Raw genomic sequence first — 23,039 nt, forward strand, 5'->3', positions numbered from 1 at the left:
AGGTGCGCACCACCATGCCCAGTCTCAATAATCATCTGAGTGCCCCCCTGGGGGTGGGGCCAGCAAGGCAGGCCCAGGGATGGAACCTTTGGCCCCTGCGCCTGCTTGCAGGCATTTTAATCTGCTGAGCTATTTGACCGGCCCTGTGATATTAATCCTAACCAAAGACATTTTTAGTATTATCCATGAGTGAGGTTAAAAGAAAAAACCCGCATCTCATATTTCTTCAGAATAATTTCAAATTTTTGATTTCTAAGGTTAAGTAAACTTTAATTTACTTAACCATGGTCTTAAGTAAGCTTTCAATTTAGTTTTCATTCTCTTAGATTTAGAATGGAATCAGTGAAATGATTATACTGAGATTAAATTACAATATACTTAAATTTTATTAGTTTTTCAATTGGCTGATGTTGAAAAGTTGTATATTTTAAATTATATATTGTATAACATTTAGATTCCTTCTGCATATGTAGAGATCTAATTTTCAAGGAGCCCTTCTCTTTTCATCTCCTCATTCTCTTCAACTCCCTACTCTGATGTCAAACTTCGCAGACTAGCTTTCTCATGAACACTTTCCTGTGCTTTGGGGGGTGAGTAGGCTTCCTTTTTCTATATGATGTTCATAACCAATTTATTGTCACATGGTTATTTTTTCTGTTCTTTTAGCTTCTGTGGACAAAAAGGGTTATGACCCCTATATTTAAAAATTCACATTGTTATGAATGGTTTTATAATTATTTGTCTTTATTGAGGAGAAGGTCTGCATCTTATTCACACTGATGCTTAACATAAGGCCTGCACAAGGTAGATGTTAAGCAAGTTTTGCTGAATTCTGTAGAATATTGACTTCATAATATCATCTGTAACTTCAAAAGGTATAGAGAAAGCATTTGGCCCCCGTGGAAAGAACGGTCTTCCCTAATTCAGAGAGACATTGTTCAACATTTAAAACACTATAATGGAAGATAGAAAAGAAATTGTGAGTGAACTGATTTTAAAAATGAATTATAAATGATCAATAAACATAGGAAAGTACATTCCTTCTCACTCATGATCAAGAGCATCAGTCCAAAATTAGATATTTTTCTTTGCTAGACTTGCAGAAACTAAGAAGATTCGTAATATTCAGCTGAGCACAAAACTGCAGACATGAGCACTCACGCACTGTTGATGTGATCCTAAATAATATATTTAAAATTTAAGATGGTAATTATTTTGTAGTAATAATCATTAAATTAAAAAAGTATTTAACCCATTTGTATTAACAGCCATACAATTTAACTATCAGAAACAAAAGTACCATTATGAAAGGTTTTTTGTCTAGGGATAACTACTGATTCCCTGTCACAAATAGCTAAAGAACAGGAGAAAAGCCTTAAATGCTAATTCATAGAATAATGGCTATTATGCATCCAAATTGAAGCTATAAATACAGAATAAGGCAGTCTTTTATTAACCTCAGAGAAGAATCAAGTTATAGAACAAATATTTTATATGTGAAAGTAAAAACATCTTAATGGAAGCCATAACATTTTGTTATAATATTTTAAACTAAAAAGAAAAAAAAACAGAGACTTCAGCAAAGCAAATCCAGCAAATACCAAGGAGTGTCAAAGCTGGATTTCTTCCATAGAGCAGGGAGTGAACCCTCCTGTTCTCTAGATGGCCTCTCGGAGACCAGAGGCCTCATGCCTTGGCCCAAGGGTTGATGTATCAGCATGGATCTGGTAACAGCTACTAAAGTGGGGGACACAGAGTTAAGTCCTCAGTGAAGCTCGCTTCTCTTTCTCCCTGCTGGTTCTCAGTTCTATTGCAAGCCATCTTGTGTAGACCCGAGAGACACTTTGAAGTGTTTCATTTATATTTGATTCATGCTCAGATACTTTTCTATATTGCTCATGAAAATATCAATCATAATCCCAAACTCCAAAAGAAAAACAGATATATATATATATATATATATATATACATATATATATAGTATCTGAAAAAAATTTGATATCACATTTTATCTCTTATGATAAGTGGTTTGTCTATGTATGTTAAGTGCAGTGGATTTCTGAGAGTTTTATTATGATAATTTGTAAAGACAGTCCTCTAATTAAAATATTTGAGGTAAATTTACTTTTGATGTTCATTTTCCAGGTAATTATTTTGATTCTGCATTATCTATGGACAAATCTGGGCTATTCTGATCCAATGTACATATTTAAATGCAAGATTTTACAGTGAAGGTTAGGGCAAGAAAGTAGTGATGTAAAACAACATTGAATAATATGCTTGAGAAATAATTTTCAAAATAGGTATAATATAATTAGATTCCTTAGCCTACTCATAGCGTTAGATATCGAAGCTGCATTAGCTCTTTGTAGTTTGGTGACTGAGCTAAGAACGACAGGCTTATGGAATAGGATAAAATTTCTACAAGGGGTCTTTTTCTGAGAATAAGAGACATGGAATTAAAAATCTTGAAGGCTCCTTTTCTGTGATCTGAGAGAAGTTAAGAAAATTCTCTCCACTGCTTCTGAAAGAAAGTGTCTGTTGAAACTGTTTCAGATTGCTGAACAGCTTAGATGAGCGGTGGTGAGCCTGTGGCATGTGTGCCGCAGCGGGCTACCACTGAAAGCACTAACGGTTCCCCTTATTGGCCTGCATGATCCCACATAACTCCATACTTTTCTCACTATAATAAACTATCACACTACTTTAAAAATATAACAGTACTTGTATTTATATTTGGAGTAAAGTGGCACTTCTGTAATCATAAAACAGTATGTGAAATTTATCTCTTTATGGATATCTTCAATTCTTTTTTTTTTCTGGTACTGGGGATTGAATTTAGGACCTTGCGCTTGCCAGTCAAGTGCTTATTCTTCTGAGCTATCTCCCAGGCCCTGATAACTTTAATTCAAATAAAATCTATTATCTCTTGTAATGAGTCAGCGATTCAGATATATCAGCGGTAAGAAAAGAGCATTTCTCTTCAGAGGGGACACCCGTTTATTTATTTCTTGGGAGTCTTGTGTTTTGAAAGTAGAAAAATATGAAATTGCATGAGATATTTCTTTTCTGTGCAGACCACCTTACCTAAATAGTTTAATAATTAATTTTATTAAAAAATTAAATATCTTTGTAAATGCTTTTAGCATCACTGCATACATTTTTCCTCTTTGGTTCTATATACTAGCCTTCCAAAACTACCGAAGCTGTGGTAAAAGGACTCACGCTTAAATACTTGAATGCTGTACAACTTGCAGTATTTTGTTCTTTAGACTTCTTTTTGCCCTCTTGAAATTTTGTTAATAATCTCAAGATTTTTGAAACACTATTTATCATGTTTGTTTTTTTCTGAAGTGGCATTTACACTTTTCAAAGACTATGCTTAAGTGAGGGTGTGAGTTCTATTATCTTCTTTTCAGCATGATACATATACATTACTTTCAAAATAATTTATATTCAGTAAGTAATAGATAGCCCATAGATTTCTCGTTCTAAATGTTCCTATTTGGCATTTACTATTTCTTTGGTTTGCTTAGCAGAAAATGTTACTTTTATAAATGCATGAATTGGTTTTGTTTGAAGAAATAGTATTATACGACTTCAGAAGAACCTTTTAGAAGAATAAATATTTGAACAACTAAGGTATCCGTATAAAAAGGAATGCTGGAGCCTTGCAGATAGCTCCGTGGGCTAGAGCGCCTGCTTCGGCAGAGCACTGCATCCGGGATTTGATCCCCCCTGCATGTGCCAGGCTGGCCCTGCCCCCAGGGCGCGCTGAGCCAGAGATTGAGACTGGGTGCTGTGGCGTGTGCTGGTAATCCCATGTGGGAGGCTGAAAACAGGACAATCACTACGGGTCCAATGTACATATGAGACCCTGTGCACCCTGTAGACCCTGCCCTAAATTAAAAAGAAAAAGGAATTCTACAATTTGAGTACATAATGTTAGAGAACCATTAAAATTGACTCAACCAAATCATAGATTTGAACTCTGATTAACAAAAGACATATGGAATATGCTTGAAGGCAAATGAAGATAATTCGTTGAAGTAATCTGAAATTAACTATTTTCACCTATGATATGGGACATTTTTATACTAGATTAAGTATTTTTTTGTTGTTGTTGTTGGTATTTTTAGGGAAGGTTCTACAGGTGTTCAGGATCAGACTTGTAGTGATCCGCCTGTTTACAGCCTCCCAAAAGCTGAGATTACAGGTGCACAGATTACAGGTGCACACCACCACGCCCAGTCTCAATTGTCATCTCAGCGCGCCCGGAGGTGAGAACAACAGGAAGGCCGCGGATCTGAATCCCCAGCCCCTGAGCCTGCTTGCAGGCCCTTTAATTCATTGAGCTATTTGGCCGGCCCTAAGAGTTGCAAATTAAAACAACCTTGAAATTCCATCTCACCTCAGAAAGCATGAACTTTAATCAGCAGCTCAGACTTCCTGTGATCATTTATCCTGCGCTTGCTTTCTTGCCGTTTTCTTCCTCCATTCAGCAGTTTGTTTACTGTTTCTATTTCATTTACATAAGTTTTCATCTCTTTAATAATAAAGATGTGGTAAGAAGCAAAGTTTATTCATTAAATAAAGTATTCTACATTTGCAAAAAAGAGTTATACCGATAATATTCTTTTTCTCTGTTAGGGACAGATCATCATTGAAAACAATTAATGTAACTGACACATCGTTAGAGTTCTCAGATTTGGATTACAACGTGGACTATAGTGCCTACGTCACAGCTAGCACTAGATTCGGTGATGGGAAGACAAGAAGTAGCATCCTTAGCTTCCGAACACCAGAGGGAGGTGAGTTCCTGCGGGGTGTTAGCCAGCCTGAAACATGCTCTACTCAGAAAAAAAGGATCAAATATCAAAAGGCATTAGTAAGCCTTTAAGCTGCACCCGCTTTCTAGTTCAGTGATTGGGAAAGCGAGCTAATCCTTCTGTGCCCCAATTTTGCATCTGTAACATAGAAAAATTTTATCTACTTTGCAGGGTTCTTATGATGATGAAATAAATTTAAATTTATAAATGCATTCAACAGTGCATATACTTGACAGATAAGTGTGTATGGCAAAAGAAAAAAATAAAATGCTCGAAGTCAGCTCTGTTTGTCTTTTGTTATAAACCTTTATAATTGTAAGCTAAGGGGCGGCCAGATAGCTCAGTGTATTAAAGCGCCTGCAAGCAGGCTCAGGGATCAGGGGTTCAATCCTGCTGAGCTGGCCTGCCCCTGGGGCATGCTGAGACAGCGATTGAGACTGGGCATAGGGTGTGCCTGTAATCCCAGCTCTTGGGAGGCTGTAAACAGTCAGATCACTACAAGTCTGATCTAGTAGTGAGGACCTGAGCACTCCGTAGACCTGTAGACCCTTCTTTTTTTTAAAAAAAAGTAAGCTAGAATTTTGCTTCATGTATTCTATTTTGGAAGGTTTTTGTGCTGTTGTTTTCCAATGCATAGCAGTGGACGTGTTTCAGAGCCAGGGTAGTAGTTCAAGAAATGTCCTCTCTTGAATATTGCTATGTTGGAGTAATAGAGAAATGGGCCAGTGTGTCTTATGAACTGCTTTTCTGACATCCAAATAATGTTATTCTGATTTAAAGCTTGTTTTGAAGAAGTTAACAGTTTAACTTTTCAAATTTAGGTAGAAATTAGGCATTTTAGTCATTAATTGAGACCATAATTGTAGCTTTTAACTCTGTTTTACAGCACCCAGTGACCCTCCAAAACATGTTCATTATGTCAATCTTAGTTCAACATCAATAATGCTGTTTTGGACACCTCCTTCAAAACCCAATGGGATTATACAGTATTATTCTGTCTATTACAGAAACACTTCCGGAACTTTCATGCAGGTAAGACCTAAATTTCCTGTTACTATATTTTTGCATTCTTGCCTTTGATTATACAAATTTCTAAATGACAGAAGACATTATTTACATTATATTGATCATTGTGCCCAAATATATTCTACTAAATTCCCAGTGGCATAAAAAAATGTGGTGGAGTAAGGTTGGGTGGATTTTAATCTCCCTGTACACAGAGCACATACCCACAGGATCATGTACAGCTTCTTTGTCAGTTTGATTTGTATTAAGAATGCTGAAGTTGCCACTTAATTAAAATGGCAAGTCGGGGCTGGGGAGATAGCTCAGGAGAAAAAGTGCTTGCTTAGCAAGCACAAGGTCCTGAGTTCAATCCCCAGTTCTGCAGTAAATGAATAAACAAACAAATAAATAAATTTAAAAAATGGCAAATGAAGACAGCCCTTGTTTCCATTTCCTCCAAGAACTGTTCTCTAAAGTGTTAGTTGTTTCATTTATTCTCAAAGTTATTTCTTGGTCAAAAGTACATTTGGATTTCTTTGTGCATAATGCAGATAGTTTTGGTGTTGGGTTATGTTTGTGAATTTTCTTCCTTTAAAAATATTCTCTCAGTAGAATAAGTGCTTGCCTGGTAAGCACAAAGGCCTGAGTTCAATCCCAGGTTCTGGAAAAAAAAATCTCAATTATTGGACCGAGGGGTTGTTATTGTTACCATAACAATGGACATTATTCTTGTCTATAGACTATAGACTGCATGCAGAGTGTGAATTAGGGAATTCTTACTATTTTTTTTGCCATAATTTTATTGATAAACAAATAGCAATGAGACAGTTTCAAATCAAATCGGTAGGACAGTTTCAATAATTAACACACTGCATACATTCTTCTTAGTGGTTAATTGCTGTACAAGATGCGGTCTTGACATCCTATTTACAAACACCATTAGAACAAATCATTCTATTCATTAACAGAATGTAACTATATATCTATCCTAACCACCCTGAATACAATCTTTTTAAGTAGCCTGAGAATAGAGATAAGTCTTGGTGCTTCCGCGTTGCCTGACCACATTGGTGACTGACAGTACAAGTCGGTTGTATGGTCTGGAGATGAACGCGAGCTTGCTTCAGCGCTCCTGCAGCGTGGTGCGGACAGGGAAGGGACGCATCGCGCAAGACAGCAGAGGCCCGGCCAGCAGAGAGCGTCAGTACAGAGGGCAGTAATGGAAGCCCGCCGGGGCTTTCAGTGACAACAACCAGTGTGTTTCTGCGTGCAAGTCCTGGGTTCACCACCCGTCCCTCTGAAAGTGGGGTTGCGTACGTGTAACTTCTCACAATTTCACACCAAGAAAGGAGCTTTACTGAAGAGTAAAACATCTTACGAGCAGTAGGAAAAAGGAGTCTGGTTTTCTTCTCTGTTCAGCAAATAGTTTTTTTGTGTTTTCTTTGTTCTGCTGTTTTTGTGAGAAAAATAGAGATTAGTAAGGGAATTTTTATTTCCCTACATTATTATTTATGAATTTAACAATATTTCATAATAAAGAGTTCAAATTGCTGATTTTTTCTTTTCTTTTATTGACACATGTTTGTAGTACACGATGGTTACATTCATTGTGGGGACTCGATACACATACATGACATTTCTTCCTATTTTCCATCCCTGTCTCCTGTACTCCTTTCCGCTCCCCTTCTGCAGCTCTTGGACCCCCTTCCGTCTCAACAGCTGACCTCCATGTATAAATATGTTATACATGGTCACATTTAATAACAGCATTGCAAATAGTTTCTAAATTTCTGAATCTTAGTACTGTGCTTTTGCCTCTCTACAATTTTATTATTGCTTGTACATGATTATTTGATTATTTGGTTTTCCTTTTCTACATCCAAAGAATTAAGTATGAGCATCTAACTATACTTTCAACATGATCTTCTAAACTTCCTGATTCAACCTGGGTATATAATACGTTCCCATTTGCTATTCATCTGTTCTAGAATATGTTACCTTTTAAATCATCATCAGAATGCTTTTAAGCGTGACAGCTGCAGGGAGGTGCAGACTAACATTGTTAAAACCTTTCAAACTATAGTTACATGTTGCTTGATATTTATTTGTATTTTTAAAATGCATTCTTAAAGTTACTGTTAAAAATGGCACCTGTGGCTCCCCACCTGATTTTCTACTTTGGATTGGTAGACTAGAAGTTCTGAGAACGAACGTCTTGCAGCTGAATAGGTGTAGAGCTTTTGTGTTGTTCCTTCTCTTCTCTCTCCTTCCTGCAGAAGACTGCAGCACATCCTGTTCCTCTAGCATTACACTCTGCACCCTGTTTCAGATTGTTCCCATTTTAGCTCCCTGATATCATAGCACACACCTTCAAAAGAACGCCAGCGACCTTTATCTTTGCTTTCTTTCCCTGATGCGTGTCATGCATAGTTTTAATGCTCAGTAAATATTTCAATCAAAAACCCCATAAAATTCTTACAATAGACCACTATTCAATAATTATAATTTTGGAGCATTCAACTATGGAGCGACCTTTTCTTCTTATCTTGATGAATTTAGTCTCTACTGCTCCTTGGCAATGCATCTTATTCTTCCTACAGTTTTCACACATTTTCTTTCATGTAGAATATTAGCTCTCCTATACTTTAAATTTTTACCAGCTTATGTCTTGTCTCCTCAGCATGATATGACATCCTATGTCTTATATTTTAAAAAGTGTGAAATGAACTTTGGTTGATTAATCATGTTTGAAAATTTTTACTGGATACCATCTGATTACGTTTATATAAGCAAAGGAGTAGCCTTAGATAGTTGGTGACAAAAGACACTGTTAGGCAAAAGTAAGTGGCGAGTGCAGTACGAGGCTGACAATGAAGGATGTGCTATATACATCACCCATACGCCAACTGCGCCGAACACATGTAACTATGTTGTCCTGCAAGTATATGCTACTACATAATGACTGGGATGCAGCCAGTGGAAGAGAGCCAAGCCCTGGGTTCAGTCCTCTGTGCTAAAAAACATAAGTCAAGATGCTAACAAATTTCATTTTATTAAAGGAAAGGCACACTGAAGCAAGCTCGCGTTCATCTCCAGACCATGACAGCTGGCTTGGACTGTCAGTTACCAACGTGGTCAGGCAACGCGGAAGCACCAAGACTTATCTCTATTTTCATTTTACCTAAGAAGATAATAAGAATTCCCTAATTCACACTCTGCATGCAGTCTATAGCTTCTAGCAGTAAACTATATGTTCTGTTTGTTTTACTCACCATCAATTTAAATATTTAAAGATCTCAAATGAAGGCATATTTGTGAATCCTCCCCCCAACACACACAAAAATACCAATCTGCTTTTAGCTTAATGAGGATATATCATTTCAAGAATGAGGTAGCTATACTGAAATTTTTATCTCAGATTATGCAATTTATGATTGCTAGAATTCCAGCTACATTAGGATTACTTTTGAAATCTCTCCCAAGTTGCTACCTCTTTCTGATCAGTTTAATATCTTTTATCTTTATTAATTTTCACCTCAAAATTTCTTATATTTTAAGAATCATAATGGTCACAACATTTATCCTACATAAGTATCCATTGCAAAAATATTTTTCTTTTTTTTTTTGGCAGAACCAGGGATTGAACTCAGGCCCTTACGCTTGACAGGGAAACTCTTATTCCACTGAGCCATCTTCCTGACCCCTGCAAAAATATTTTTCTTAACCACTCATAACTTTCTCTTTTTCTTTTCTTTTCTTTCTTTCTGTTCTTTTCTCTTTTCTTTTCTTTTTTTCCCCCTTTTCTCCCTCCCTCCCTTCTTTCCTTCCTTCATTCTTATTTTGTGGTATGGGGAATTGAATCCTGTGCCTTCCCATTAACTAGTTCCCTTACCCCCAGCTATTTTCTTATTTCTTATTTAGAGACAGAATCTCACTAAGTTGATAAATTGCCCAGGCTGGATTTGAACACATAGTCCTCCTGCCTCAGGCTCCCAGGAGGCTGGGGTTACAAGTGTGTGCTACTACTTCCTTCTCACTAGTAGGTTCACAGCAAAGACTTGAGACATAGTTATTGTTATAATGATCAAAATGACAGTATTCCCTTAACCTGTAAATACATTATTCTTTTAAAATGTAAAGTGTTATTCGAATAATTGATCTCTAATAAATTTGTTACCTGATAAACCATACATATAGTAGCAATTGCTCCTAATTGAATTGAAATAACTCATTATTTACTAGTTATCAAGGTCTTGATAATTAGAACAAAGGGCTGGGGAGATAGCTCAGTGGAATAAGTGCTTGCCTGGCAAGTGCAAGGTCCTGAGTTCTATCCCTGCTACCACAAAAAAAAAAAAACAAAAAAAAAAAAAAAAGTAGGGCCGGGGAGGTGGCTCAGTGGAATAAGTGCTTCCCTGGCAAGCGCAAGGGTCTGAGTTCAATCCCCGGTTCAGAAAAAAAAAAAAAAAAAAAAAAAAAGTAATTAGAACAAATTATATAACAAAAAAAATTCCCTAAAATTTTTACCAAGGAGCTTTAGGTAATAATACTTCTAAGTGGTGCTTTATATACACTGATTATTACATGTATAAAGTAAATGTATTGGAAGGCATTGAACGTCATCTTTTTTTAATGTGAGATTTTTACATGTCTTTAGCATGTCTATTTTGAAATAAATTTCTAAAAAATTGAAGTAAACCTACTTTTTTTCTTTCCCCTAAATACAGTTAAAAGAACCACAAAGTATTTTGCTGAAGTTAATTTCAGTAGCATCTTTAGTGTAAATTTACTCAAATTTACTGTCCTATGAGTGCAATTTACTATCCTGAAGCAAATTATGATTTTTTTTTTGCTGTATGCCAAGTTTGGTATTAACTGATTTACATTTTTCTTACAATCTAACCCTCAAAAGCTCTCTGTGAGGTGGAGATGACTATTTCTATTTTATAGCTGGGTTAAGACCAACTTGGAGATTAGATAATTTATTCAGCAGGAATTCAATTTTTTTTTTTTTTTTTTTTTTTTTTTGTGGAACTGGGGATTGAACTCAGGCCCTTATGCTTGCCAGGCAAGCACTTGTTCTACTGAGCTATCTCCCTGGCCCCACAGCAGGAACTTGAAAATAGGTCTGTAAGACGCGAAGGGTTTTGTGTAGATTGCAGGGATTTAGATTACTCCGTATAAATGGACATGTTTCTTAATTAGTAAGAAAAGTATTTGTACTAACTATATAAATGTTTTAAAGATCTATTTTCTCGTTTTTTTCATTTATGTATTTGGTACAGGGTGTAACTACACAGCTTGTAGTGATCCTCCTGTTTTCAGCCTCCCCAGCGCTGGAATTATAGGTGTGCACCACTATGCCTGGACTCTGTTGCTGGCTCAGCACACCCTGAGGCTGAGGCCAGCATGGTATGTGGGACCAGGGGTCAAACACTGGTTCCTGCGCTTGCCAAAGCAGGTGCTTAGTTTGCTAGCTATCTCGCCAGCCCTTTTCTTTCTTTCTTTCTTTCTTTCTTTCTTTCTTTCTTTCTTTCTTTCTTTCTTTCTTTCTTTCTATATTCTTTTTCGAAAACCATTTTGTTTGACTTTGTGTCTCACTAAAATTAAGACAAAAAGTTCCTAATTAAAAAATTAAATTAAATTTTAAAGTATACTCCTTTAATGATATAAGTATAGTCAGATAAGATAAATTTAAGCTTCTTTTACTGTAGATATCAGAATGCATTTCATAGCATTCTCTTTGTGCCTCACAGTTCTTAAAAAGCCCTACTAAAGATAAATAATAATGGCTAGGAGAGGTAGCACTGCCATAATCCCATCTATTATGGAGGCTTTAATAGGAGGTTCTCAAATTTGAGTCTCTCTTGGGTAACGTATGGAGATCTTGTCTCGGATAGACAGATAGACAGGCAGACAGACAGACACACAGGCAGATATGACTGAGGGTATAACTCAGTGGTACTGTACACGGGGTCTTGGGTTTAACTTCAGTATTACAAAAAATGGTGGGAATACTATTTGCACTTATAGAAATAAGCAAACATTTTCATATATTGTCTATTATTAATTTGAAGAAAAATAAATTTTATAATATTAAATAATAATGCAATAGTAACAGCTTTTTCTATTCATAAAAACTGTTACTATTCATTCAGGAAAACAGTATACTATAAAGTAGACAATACTTTGAAGATACTTCAATATTGTATAGAGAAAACTGACACTGACAGCATGGTGGTTGTGGGTTCAGTGGGCCTCTTGACCTTTTCCAAGAAAAGCTTGGAAGTTTTACTCTTTTCAATTTTGTCTATTGATTTTGCAAGCAAAATTACTACTCCCTATTCTTTTAGAACAAATAATTTTAGATTTATTGCAATAAAATTATAACATTTTTCCAAAAATTAATATTTTACTGTAGTAAAATAATGACTTTTTTGACTGTAAGTAAAAAATGTCTGAAATCACTCAAGGGTAATCAATTAATGGGTAATAGTTATTTAAAAATCTTTAAGCATACTAATACATTCTCAGCCATTAAAATGATATGCTTATTTTTCAGAATTTTACACTTCATGAAGTAACCAATGAGTCCGACAATGTTACTTTGTCTGCAGTAATACATAATCTGGCAATATTCAGCTTTTATTCATTTTGGATGACAGCAAGCACTTCAGCTGGAAACGGGGATAAAAGCAGCGACGTGATTCAAGTGTACACAGATCAAGACAGTATGTAAATGAAATGCACTTATTTATCTTTTATTGGATTAAAAAACTTTAATTATTTCATGAATGGTTTCTAGTTAAATGTTTTGGTCATTAAATCTATTTTAGTATATTTAATTATTCGTTATGGAAATTTGAAAATGCACTTAAGAGAGCTATGAAACTTATAATGGTAACTGCTTTTTCTATTCATAAAAATGACTACTATTCATTCATGAAAATGCTCTGCTTTTCCTACTTCCAAAGATGTCCCAGCCCTGTGGTCATGGCATGAAAAGTGCTTTCTAGATGCATGCGTTTTCTCTACTTACTGTATTTGTCCATTTCCTTTAGGAACTTAAAGAAAATCCAACAACTCACTTCTTTTGCAGATTTTGCATCTACATGAGACTTCTTGGAGCATTTTTAGTTTTATTATGTTTATGAATAATATATGAAGAGTACTCTGTTTTAGGTCTAGAATTCTTTGTATGCAGCTTCCCCAGGACCCTGTTCACGCTGAGTCTTCACAAAGCTATAATGATTTAGATTTCTGCTGTGAGAAAACAATGACAGATGGATCCCTGCCTATTTCCCTTATGGTTGTTTTTTTTGTTTACAATTTAAAAAATTAATCTCATTGAGAAATGATATTGACCTAAAATTCTACTGAGCATACAATTCTATGTTTATTGTTGGAAGCCATAGCTTGACAGATATTGCAAACATAAAAGAAGAGTGTTTTTCTTATGACTGTAAAAATCTTTTAAATAACTGATAAATTGGCCAACAGAATATGATGAATGTGTGTAAATATGGTTTGGAGAGATCTTCAACAGTAATGTGCTGAGCATGGTGGCCCACACTTGTAATCCCAGGACTGGGGAGGTTGAGGCAGGGGGATTGCTGTGAGTTCAAGGCCAGTCCGGGCTACAAAGCGAGTTCAAGTCCATCCTGAACCGCACCGTGAAACCCTGTCTGAAGAAGACCAACAACCTCCCCCAAACAAACAGACAAGCAAACAAAAATTTTAGTGCAATACATGGTCAATATCATTTTGAGAATTCCATCAATGTAGACCTCTTCAGTTTTTTGCAGGTTATAATATTTCATCAATTGTACTTAGCATTAAGAATAACAACCAATAACTACACATTCCACAAAGTAGGATTTCAATTTTAATATCAGCTGGGCTCACAGCTGATATTTGAGAATTAGAATTTTTATGAACATGGTAGTCTTTTAAAATACAAATATGGCTTAATAGTTTCATAACTGGATTAAGATTGTTATTCAAAAATCAGAGATGATTAATATTGAGTATTTTTACCATCAGTGTGATCTGAAGTAATTCACTTACTGGCATCTTTCCTCATATGTTCAGTAAAGTTAATCTTTAAAAGAAGGAAACTAAAAGTATTGTTTAGATCATGTAAATCACCAAATATTAAACTATCTGAACATACACATGTGCACACATTCATGCTTTTTCTCTTTGCATGTTGTAGGGAGAAAAAGCAAAGAGAATATTACCTAAAAGCAATTGTTACACATAATAAAGTTTATTTTGACTTTGAATGTTTGAGTGATTTTAAAAAATGATTCATAGGTAGCTTTTTACATAAATGATCTGCATTTAAATAGCACATGAACTAATGATGCAACAAATACCACTTCAATTGCTTTGCTCCATTTATGTATGTAAATTCTGACAAGGACAACTGATGATTTTTCTATTTTGCTTAATTCCTGTCATAGTACCTGAAGGGCTTGTTGGAAACCTGACTTACGAGTCAGTGTCGTCGACTGCAGTAAACGTAAGCTGGGTGCCACCATCTCAACCAAATGGTCTAGTCTTCTACTATGTGTCACTGGATTTGCAGCAGGTTCCTCACAGCGTGAGACCGCCGCTAGTTACGTATGAAAGCAACATCTATTTTGATAATCTGGAAAAATACACCGACTATATATTAAAAATCACTCCAGCCACAGAAAAGGGCTTCTCTGATACTTACACTGCCCAGCTACACATCAAAACAGAAGAAGATGGTAGGCTAGACCCTTTCGTTCCCTCTTAAACAGCTTAGTATTCTTTTCAGTTGTATCCCTCTTTTAGAGGATTTTGTTCTTATGGGTGCATGGCTCTCTTGTTCTCAATAGCTAGTCTTTCAAGAAGCAAAATAAGGGAGCTGGGAGATGGCTCAGTAGAATAAGCACTTCCCTGGCAAGCACAAGGACCTGAGTTCAATCCCTGGTTCCGGAAAAAAAAAAAAAAAAAAAAGAAGCAAAATAAGCTCTTTCCTAAAGTTAAAATAATGTAATGAAACTAAATCTAATTATGAGTAATGCCTCTTCTTGATCAATACTAATTTGCTTTTGTTTTATTTAACATTTTCTTTTTCTTTTATAGTCCCAGAGACTTCACCAATAATCAACACTTTTAGAAACCTTTCCTCTACCTCAGTTCTCTTATCATGGGATCCCCCAGTAAAGCCAAATGGTGCAATAATAACTTATGATTTAACTTTACAAGGACCAAGTGAAAATTATTCTTTTGTTACTTCTGATAACTACATAACATTGGAAGAGCTTTCACCATTTACACTCTATAGTTTTTTTGCTTCTGCAAGAACAATTAAAGGACCTGGTCCTTCCACTGTTCTTTTCTTTTACACGGATGAGTCAGGTAAGCCAGAATACACATTTTATTTAAACACTTTCTCTGTTCCAGAACTTTCTTTCTCTTGATAAGGAACAGCATGGAAAATCAACGAATTTGATTATCTGTCTCTAATTACAATTATTCAACTACTTTCATGAACGTTTTTTCCCCCTAATTCAAGATTCAGAAATACTGTGTTGTTTGACACAGCTTTGGAGCTGCTGTGTTCTAAGAATAAGATCATAATTATTTATGATTTTTTTTTCTGAAGTTAAAATTGGATCAGCCTGGGTGGGCTGAGCCGGCAACAGAGTCTGGGTGTGGTGGTGCACGCCTGTAATGTGAACACTGGGGAGGCTGAAAACGGGAGGATCACTATGAGTCCAAGCTGCGTAGTGAGACCCTGTACCAAATACATAAAAAGAAAAAATTGAATCAGTTTATGGGTATTTCTTAACTAGTGCCTTCAAGAAGCCAGAATTGTGATGCATTTCTTTGCTACAAGTTTTGTGATTATAAGTTTGATAATGTGTTTTCCTGCAGTGCCTTTAACACCTCCTCAAAATTTGACTTTAGTCAACTACACTTCAGACTCTGTGTGGCTGCAATGGAACCCAAGCCCTCTTCCTGGTGGTATTGTCGTGGTATATAGTTTAAAAATTCATGAACATGAAACTGATACTATATTTTATAAGGTATGTTTACTACAATGGTATATGTTAATTTCAAAAATGAATTTTTTTTGACATGTAGGAGGAAGATGGAATGCCTCAAATTAAAAGGATGATCTTTTAAAACTTTCTTTGTATCCTTAAACTTAAGGATAACTGAGAAAGTACAAAGCATTTGGCAGATATATAAGCTGAATACTTTCTAGTACAATGTACTTAGATTCCTAGTCTCTAAATGTCTGTAATTTAAGAATGAATGCACTGATTGATTGTTAGAAAGTATGTATTACAAATATAAACATGCAAAATTAGTAAAAGAAAGTATAAGAAATTAAAAAGATGAAAAAAACATTTAAGCATTAACTATAGACCAGCAGAAATCAGCATTACAACCATCCAACCTATCCTGCATTTATACATAAGTATTTTTTTCTTTCTTCTTTTATTAATTTTGCATATTTATATTTGGTAATCTAAACAACTAATTTGAAGACAACATTATGTAATATAGCAACCATTTTCAAATTTCTATTATTATGTTTAGTGATATTCTGTATCATTTCTAATTTTTCTTTTCTTTTTTATCGTCTTGTATTCTTTTAAAAACATAAATAAATGAGAAATAAACACTTGAACAAAAAAGAAGGTATGTAATTATTTTTCTGGTTTAATAGGACCTGTTATAAAATATATTTGTATTTATTGTTAAAAGAAATAGCAACTGAATCTTCTTGTGATCTTTTCAAAATAACATTTATACTGGATTTCTAATAATATTTCTTGAATGCATATAATCCTGTACTAATTGGTCTTTCAAGACATTTATTCTTTTACTTTTACTGCTAATTCATTTGTAACCCTAACTATCTATTCCCTGCTTAATTTTCTTAGGGTCTACAATCATTGAAAAATATTCAAAAGTTCTATGTGACAAGGGACCTGAAATATGAGTATAATTTCTAGCATTTATTTGCCAAAATATGATATAATCCACTAGCATTACTTTTAGAGGTTTTCTTATTTTTTTATAAAAACAAATGCAGTCCTGGAATGTTCTGGTTTAGTTACAGCAAGAATGGTGGCAACGGGAGTGAGCTGAATAGTACAAAATCAAGAGCAGTTATTGCAGCTGCGTCATCAGGCTCTGCTTTTCTTTGGGAAACCAAGATATTATTTTAAAATCTAACTGCAAATAGAATTTAAATTACACGTTAGTCCATGAGTGTGGAGCTTATGTCCCAGAACTGCGATAATTATGTTAATGGAACTAACCCTCTACCCCATTACTATCTGCGTCTTGAGAAATGTCCACATTATCCTATTTTGTACTTGCTTTGTGTGTATGAGTGACAGAGAAATATCAAAAGGGAAAATAATCACTTTGCTCCGAGTGATCACGTTTTGCAGATGGCTGCATGTGTGCTCAGAAGCGTGTGCATGTGTATGTCATCTGATTGCCTGAGAGCAGCTGTATCTAACCCAGACACACGAATGAAGTGGAAGGCTGAAGACTTTGACATCCTATCTCCTGTTTAAATCCTGCCTTTGCTATGTACTTTGGTACATTGGGGAAGTCCCTTAGACTCCTAGGACTCAGTTTCTCCAAGTACAAAGTAGAAATGATAAATATACATATATTAAGAATTAAAAGGGAAAAATTTCAAGCAGTTAGAATAATTTCAGGAATATAATAAATGTCTTAGCTATTATTGCTGTTGTATGTAAATTTTTAAAGAATTTTGACCCAGGAGTTCGAGTCCCAAACCCCAGGGTATGTTGAGACAGTGATTGAGACTGAGTAGTGGCTCATGCCTGTAATCCCAGCACTTGGGAGGCTGTAAACAGGAGGATCACTTCAAGTCCTATCTATGCAGTGAGATGCTGTAGACCCTGTCCTAAAATACAAATACAAATAATAATAATAATAATAATAATAATAATAATAATAATAATAATAACAATAATGTTTGCCTGACATCATAATAACGCTGAGCGTAGAATGACAGCATGCTATTCCATGAATATATTTATAATATGGTTAGTCATTACTCTTTAACAGAAATGCTACTATTAACATTTACTAGGAGAAAGTTATAATCTTTAAATTATAAAATATCAAGTACAGCATGACAGTTGGTAGTTTTATTTTTTCAAGTATGGTTTTACTTTTTATATTTTATTTTTCCTTCTACCAATTTTTATAATCTTTTCTTTCAGCTTCCTCTATGTATACTCTTAAGCCATTTTCTTTCTTTTTAAAATATTTAGTTTACTGTAACTGCCTTTCCCCTTATGACTGGTTTTCATTTCCTGTATGTTCTTCCTCCTTTCTCTTTCATCGGCTCCACTTCCTAACAATATCCATTTATTTATTTTCTCTTACGCTTTTTCTTCTTTCAAAACTTAAGTATGGTTTTGTGGGGCAGAAAAATTATAGAACTGCTCCAGATGTTACTACTAAGTCAATGAAACCACAGTGGTCCTCAGGCAGATCAATAAATGGGTAACTAGAGTCACGCGGTATGATAGAAGAAATTATTGATCTAGTGAAAAGTTCTATTAAAACTGTGTAAGTCTGTTCACTGTGGTCTTACACCTTCTACTTTAATCTTTTGAGTTCATTCCTTTTTCCGGATATTCACCCTTTCTAACTAAAATCAAAATTTACTTGTTTCATGTTTAATTTGTTTTCAGTCAGCAGTTGTTTGTAGATTTCTCTGATTAATACATAGATGCCTTGATGGCAGAGATCATGTCTTATGTTTTCCAGTCATATGTCCACATGCTTTTGTCAACTATAAGTGCTGAAGAATGAAAAGAAATAGGATGATACAGCACACCAGTGACTTCCTACAGATGACTTTAAAATGTGACTGTAGTGGCTGGGAAGATAGCTCTGCGGTCTAAGTGCCTGCCTGGCAAGCATAAGGACCCGGGTTCGATTCCTGGTACTGTATGCAGAGCCTGCATGCCCAGCCTGTGTGCAGAGCTGGCCACGTCTGAAACTGGGTGTGGTGGTGCACACCTGTAATCCCTGCGCTGGGGAGGCTGAGACAGGAGGATCACTAAGTCTGAGCTGGGTAGTGAGACCCTGTACCAAATATATAAATTAAAAAAGAAAAAGATTAAAATGTGACTCTGGTTGTAACTGCCTCAAGAGTTAATATTCTTAATAAATTTCTGCTATAAATACAACATGGTTTATATTTTGTCAGATGTAATGTACTATTTTAAAATTTACACCACATGGGAGATTGTCTTTTCTTTCTGTAGGAATTATTTTCACTTCTGCTTTTGGTTAGGCCAGCTTTTTTGAATGAAAACTTCATTCTCAACAGTAATGTTTTTTTTTCCCACAAAATTATGACAACTTCTTTTCATTCTTTCATCATTTTTCTAAAAGTTGTGTCAAATTAGAAATTTAGGAGTTGTCTGTGTAAATGACTAATTTAAGCTCCATGGAGTGAGATTTTTAGTCCCTGCTTTACGCCTCCCCCCAAGCATAGCATGCAGTAGCTGATGACTAAATTGGTCCATGAGGCATGTGAGTAGGTGTAGAAAATGAATTCAGATGAACTCAGGAAAAGCCAAGGTATGCTGCTCATCGACAGTTCCTACTTCAAAATTTAAATTTAAGAACTGTAAGTTAAACAAAGTTTAGGAAAATAATCAGCAAGAAATGCCTAGTAACACAAAGGGGGATTAGATGAAAACAAAACTTTTGCTTTTTTCCTTAAATGGTGATTATGAGATTTCCTAAGGCAACCCGGGGCTCCCTTTATCTTCCTGCCATAAACTGGACACAATCTAGGGTGGGAAACAAAGGTATTTGTCTCATTTTAATTTTACAGTATCCATGGAATCACAGGTTAAATATAAAGGAACAGCTTTCTTGTATTGAACTATTTCTTCTATCTATAGGTTTTTGATGCTGAATTGTGAATAATTTTTTTTTTCCAGAATATTTCAGGTTTTCAGCATGAAGCTCAACTTGTTGGCCTGGAACCAGTCAGCACTTACTCTGTCAGTGTGTCCGCATTTACCAAAGTAGGAAATGGCAACCAATTCAGTAATGTAGTCAAATTCACAACCCATGAATCAGGTTAGACATGAGTTTTGAGCTTGAAATGTTTCCTCGTCTATTTAAACCTTTTCCCTCTCTTAGTTTATGTGGAAGATATTTTACTCATAGGGAACGGGAATGCCTATACTTTCAAGGTTAGGCTTGATCAGGTTGTCTTAAGGCATATGATGGTGTTTATACACTTATACTTAAGCTACCTTTTCTTTTTTAACTGAGAAAGTTGAAATAAAAGACTATTCTATTTCATCGATCTAGAAACTTTAGGTTTCTAGACATGTAGTATGAAATTATCTTTTCCTTCTGATTATCTAGGATAGCAGAGAGAAAGGGGAAATGAGCAGTCATTTCCAACAGAATGAGTTGATTTATAAAACATATCTATGATTTTCTTTATGAAGATGAGTTGTAGTGTTTGAAGAGGAGGAGTCCCTGCCTCAGTCCTCTGTATCCACAGGCCCCTTGTAACATGCAAAGCCTCTGAAATCTTACCAGCCTAGGTCCCCAGCAACTTTCCTCCTGGAGCACAGGGGGCTGTACCATAGCTCGCTTTTCTGTGGTCACTGAAAAAATTTTAATTTATCATCTACTTTATGGCGGGAAAGTACATGGAAATGTATTTTTCCTACTCCCTAGTGGGCCTTCCATCTCCTCCTCATGTGTTTTGTTCTTGCCGGTGATTACTTAATGAGTGCAAATTCCTGCTCTAGTCATCTCTGCTCAGCACCCCTCAATGCACGACTGTGTTTTAGTGAATCTTTCAAATGAGATTGGAGAGAACTCACTGCTAAAGTAATCATTTTTATTTTAAATTATGAATATCTGATTTTTTTTCATCACCTGCTTATACGACACTTTATATAGTATTTTTGGTAGGTAAAAGTTCATTCTCTGAGGTCAGTGTCTGAATTTGAATCTTACACCATGACTTAGTAGTTGTAAAACATTGCAAAGACTCCTACGCTTCGGCATTCTGAAGAGCATGGATTAGCCATGGTCAGCTTATGAGATGTGGTAAAAATACTTGGAAAGATTTATGGAAAGCATTTATCAGAGTTCTAGACACACAATATATGCTCTATAAAATATTGATGTCATCATTTCTATATTGTGTATGAAGAAGTTATAACTCAGCTGGTATTTATGGAAATAACCTTCAAAAATTAGAACTTAATCTTCTGCCTAGAGGTAAAGATTGGGGTTGACTCTATGAAATGCGGAGGACAGTGAGTGATAGTATATGCAAATGTTCAACCAAAAAAAAAAGTTCAACCTATAAGGAAATCAATAAAATTCATGCCTAGCCTTATAGCAATCAATACACATCTATAACAGTAATATACAATTATACTATCATATTCTATGTTCTGGTCAGCTAAATAATAAACAATTTTTTCCTGTGAGAATTATAATATTATTGGTTAATTATTTGTTTTGAGGCTCACAGTCCTTGAAATAGATGTTCATAAATTTACATTTGCAAACTGGATCTTTGATAGTTGTCTAACTGTCTCATGTTAACTTACTTGGTAAAAAGATTATTGCAAAATTTTAAAGTAAGAAATTGGGTAATTAATGATATTTAATTGTCACAGACTTTGATCATTCCAGAAATGATCTTTTAATTGTCATACATTCCAGAGGTATTTTCTTTTGTGCCGATGCCTTTGTTTTATAGAGGGATAAAATGCAATTTAGGTCAGGAGAATAATAGTTAAGTACCAGATTACTGGAGTGTTTTTTTAACGCACTATGTTTGAGACAGTGGTTAAAAGTTATTTTCTTCTACTGTTTATAGTTTATAAGGTACAGATTGACTCCATGCCCATTTCCCTGCTACTATTCTTTTCATGTTGTAATAAGAAAAGTCATTGTATTGACACTGCCGCTGGGGATATTGTTGCCCTTTCCTGTGGCATGTGGCCAGTCTCCTCTGTGCAGTCACTTTGGTGGACTGGAGTGTTACTTCTCATGCAAGTGAACCAGATATAGTAGACTCTTGAGACACTGAGCTACTTTCAAGTAAATTTAGATGTCCTGGGCTCGGGTGGGGGAAACAGACTCCTTAAATCTTCTAAAAACTTCTAAAGGGATGAAGGATAAATTCTTAAAGTTATCTTCAAAGAAAACTCTTAATATAAAAGCAAGACCCCTAGATTTTTTAGTCCTTCAGCCTAGATATGCCACATTATGGGATCACTTCCCTTTATGTTTTGCATTAAAAGGTTCCACAATAATATATGTCTGAGACTGTGCTTTTCTGTTTAAGGAAAATCTGATAAGAAAAATCACTTCCTATGCTTGAGGCTATGCAGTTTCTTCTAAACTTTTGAGACTGTGACTTCTACTGGGACCTATGAGAACATCCAGTGACTGATTCAATATTGTAAGAATTAACAGGACAGCATAGAAAATGGGTCAACAGCAATTTAATTCAGTCTACATTAAAGTGTTGAGTACCTGCTGAAAAGTTGACATATGAGATTTTCATTTGTTCTTTAATATTAAGCATAATTTTATCTAGCAATCATATAGTTCAATAATTTGTACACTACACATGTTTAAATTTTAACTTTGAGCATATGTTTTTCCTTAAGTTCCAGATGTTGTGCAGAATGTAGAGTGTGCGGCAAGTAACTGGCAGTCAGTTTCAGTGAAGTGGGACCCACCAAACAAAACAAACGGAATAATTACACATTATCTGATAACATTCGAAAGGAATTCTACAGAAGTGTCTCCCAAAGATCACATGTATACTTTTGTGGAACTTCTTGCTAATACTTCATATGTCTTTCGAGTAAGAGCTTCAACTTCAGCTGGAGAAGGCAATGAAAGCGCATGCAATGTCAGTACTCTCCCTGAAGCAGGTAACATGAAACATTTCTTGGAAATAGGTAACTAACATGAAACATGGCCGTACATGTGTCAGTATGGTTTGTAATCTTTATAACTCACTTATATAAAAATATTCAACACATATTTAAAAATACAGTTGTGTAGTTTTCCACAGCATGGAGAGGTGGAAAAAAGGGAAGAGAAAAAATTGGCTCTGCTATGCTTATACAAAAGGCTCCAACTTACTGA

General features: G+C 35.3%; 1 protein-coding gene across 1 annotated transcript in view; it reads left to right on the forward strand.

The window, feature by feature from the left end:
• Ptprq (protein tyrosine phosphatase, receptor type Q) overlaps positions 1-23,039 on the forward strand; it is a 219,508-nt gene that overhangs the window by 67,613 nt on the left and 128,856 nt on the right. The window contains exons 18-25 of the mRNA XM_023716180.1: positions 4,651-4,811; positions 5,716-5,861; positions 12,397-12,565; positions 14,300-14,590; positions 14,952-15,227; positions 15,747-15,898; positions 19,835-19,976; positions 22,553-22,822. Of these exons, the coding sequence (XP_023571948.1) occupies positions 4,651-4,811; positions 5,716-5,861; positions 12,397-12,565; positions 14,300-14,590; positions 14,952-15,227; positions 15,747-15,898; positions 19,835-19,976; positions 22,553-22,822 (1,607 nt within the window). The remainder of the gene's footprint in view (positions 1-4,650; positions 4,812-5,715; positions 5,862-12,396; positions 12,566-14,299; positions 14,591-14,951; positions 15,228-15,746; positions 15,899-19,834; positions 19,977-22,552; positions 22,823-23,039) is intronic.

The sequence above is a fragment of the Octodon degus genome, unplaced genomic scaffold (genome assembly GCF_000260255.1).
Source record: "Octodon degus isolate 3935 unplaced genomic scaffold, OctDeg1.0 scaffold00004, whole genome shotgun sequence".
NCBI lineage: Eukaryota > Metazoa > Chordata > Mammalia > Rodentia > Octodontidae > Octodon > Octodon degus.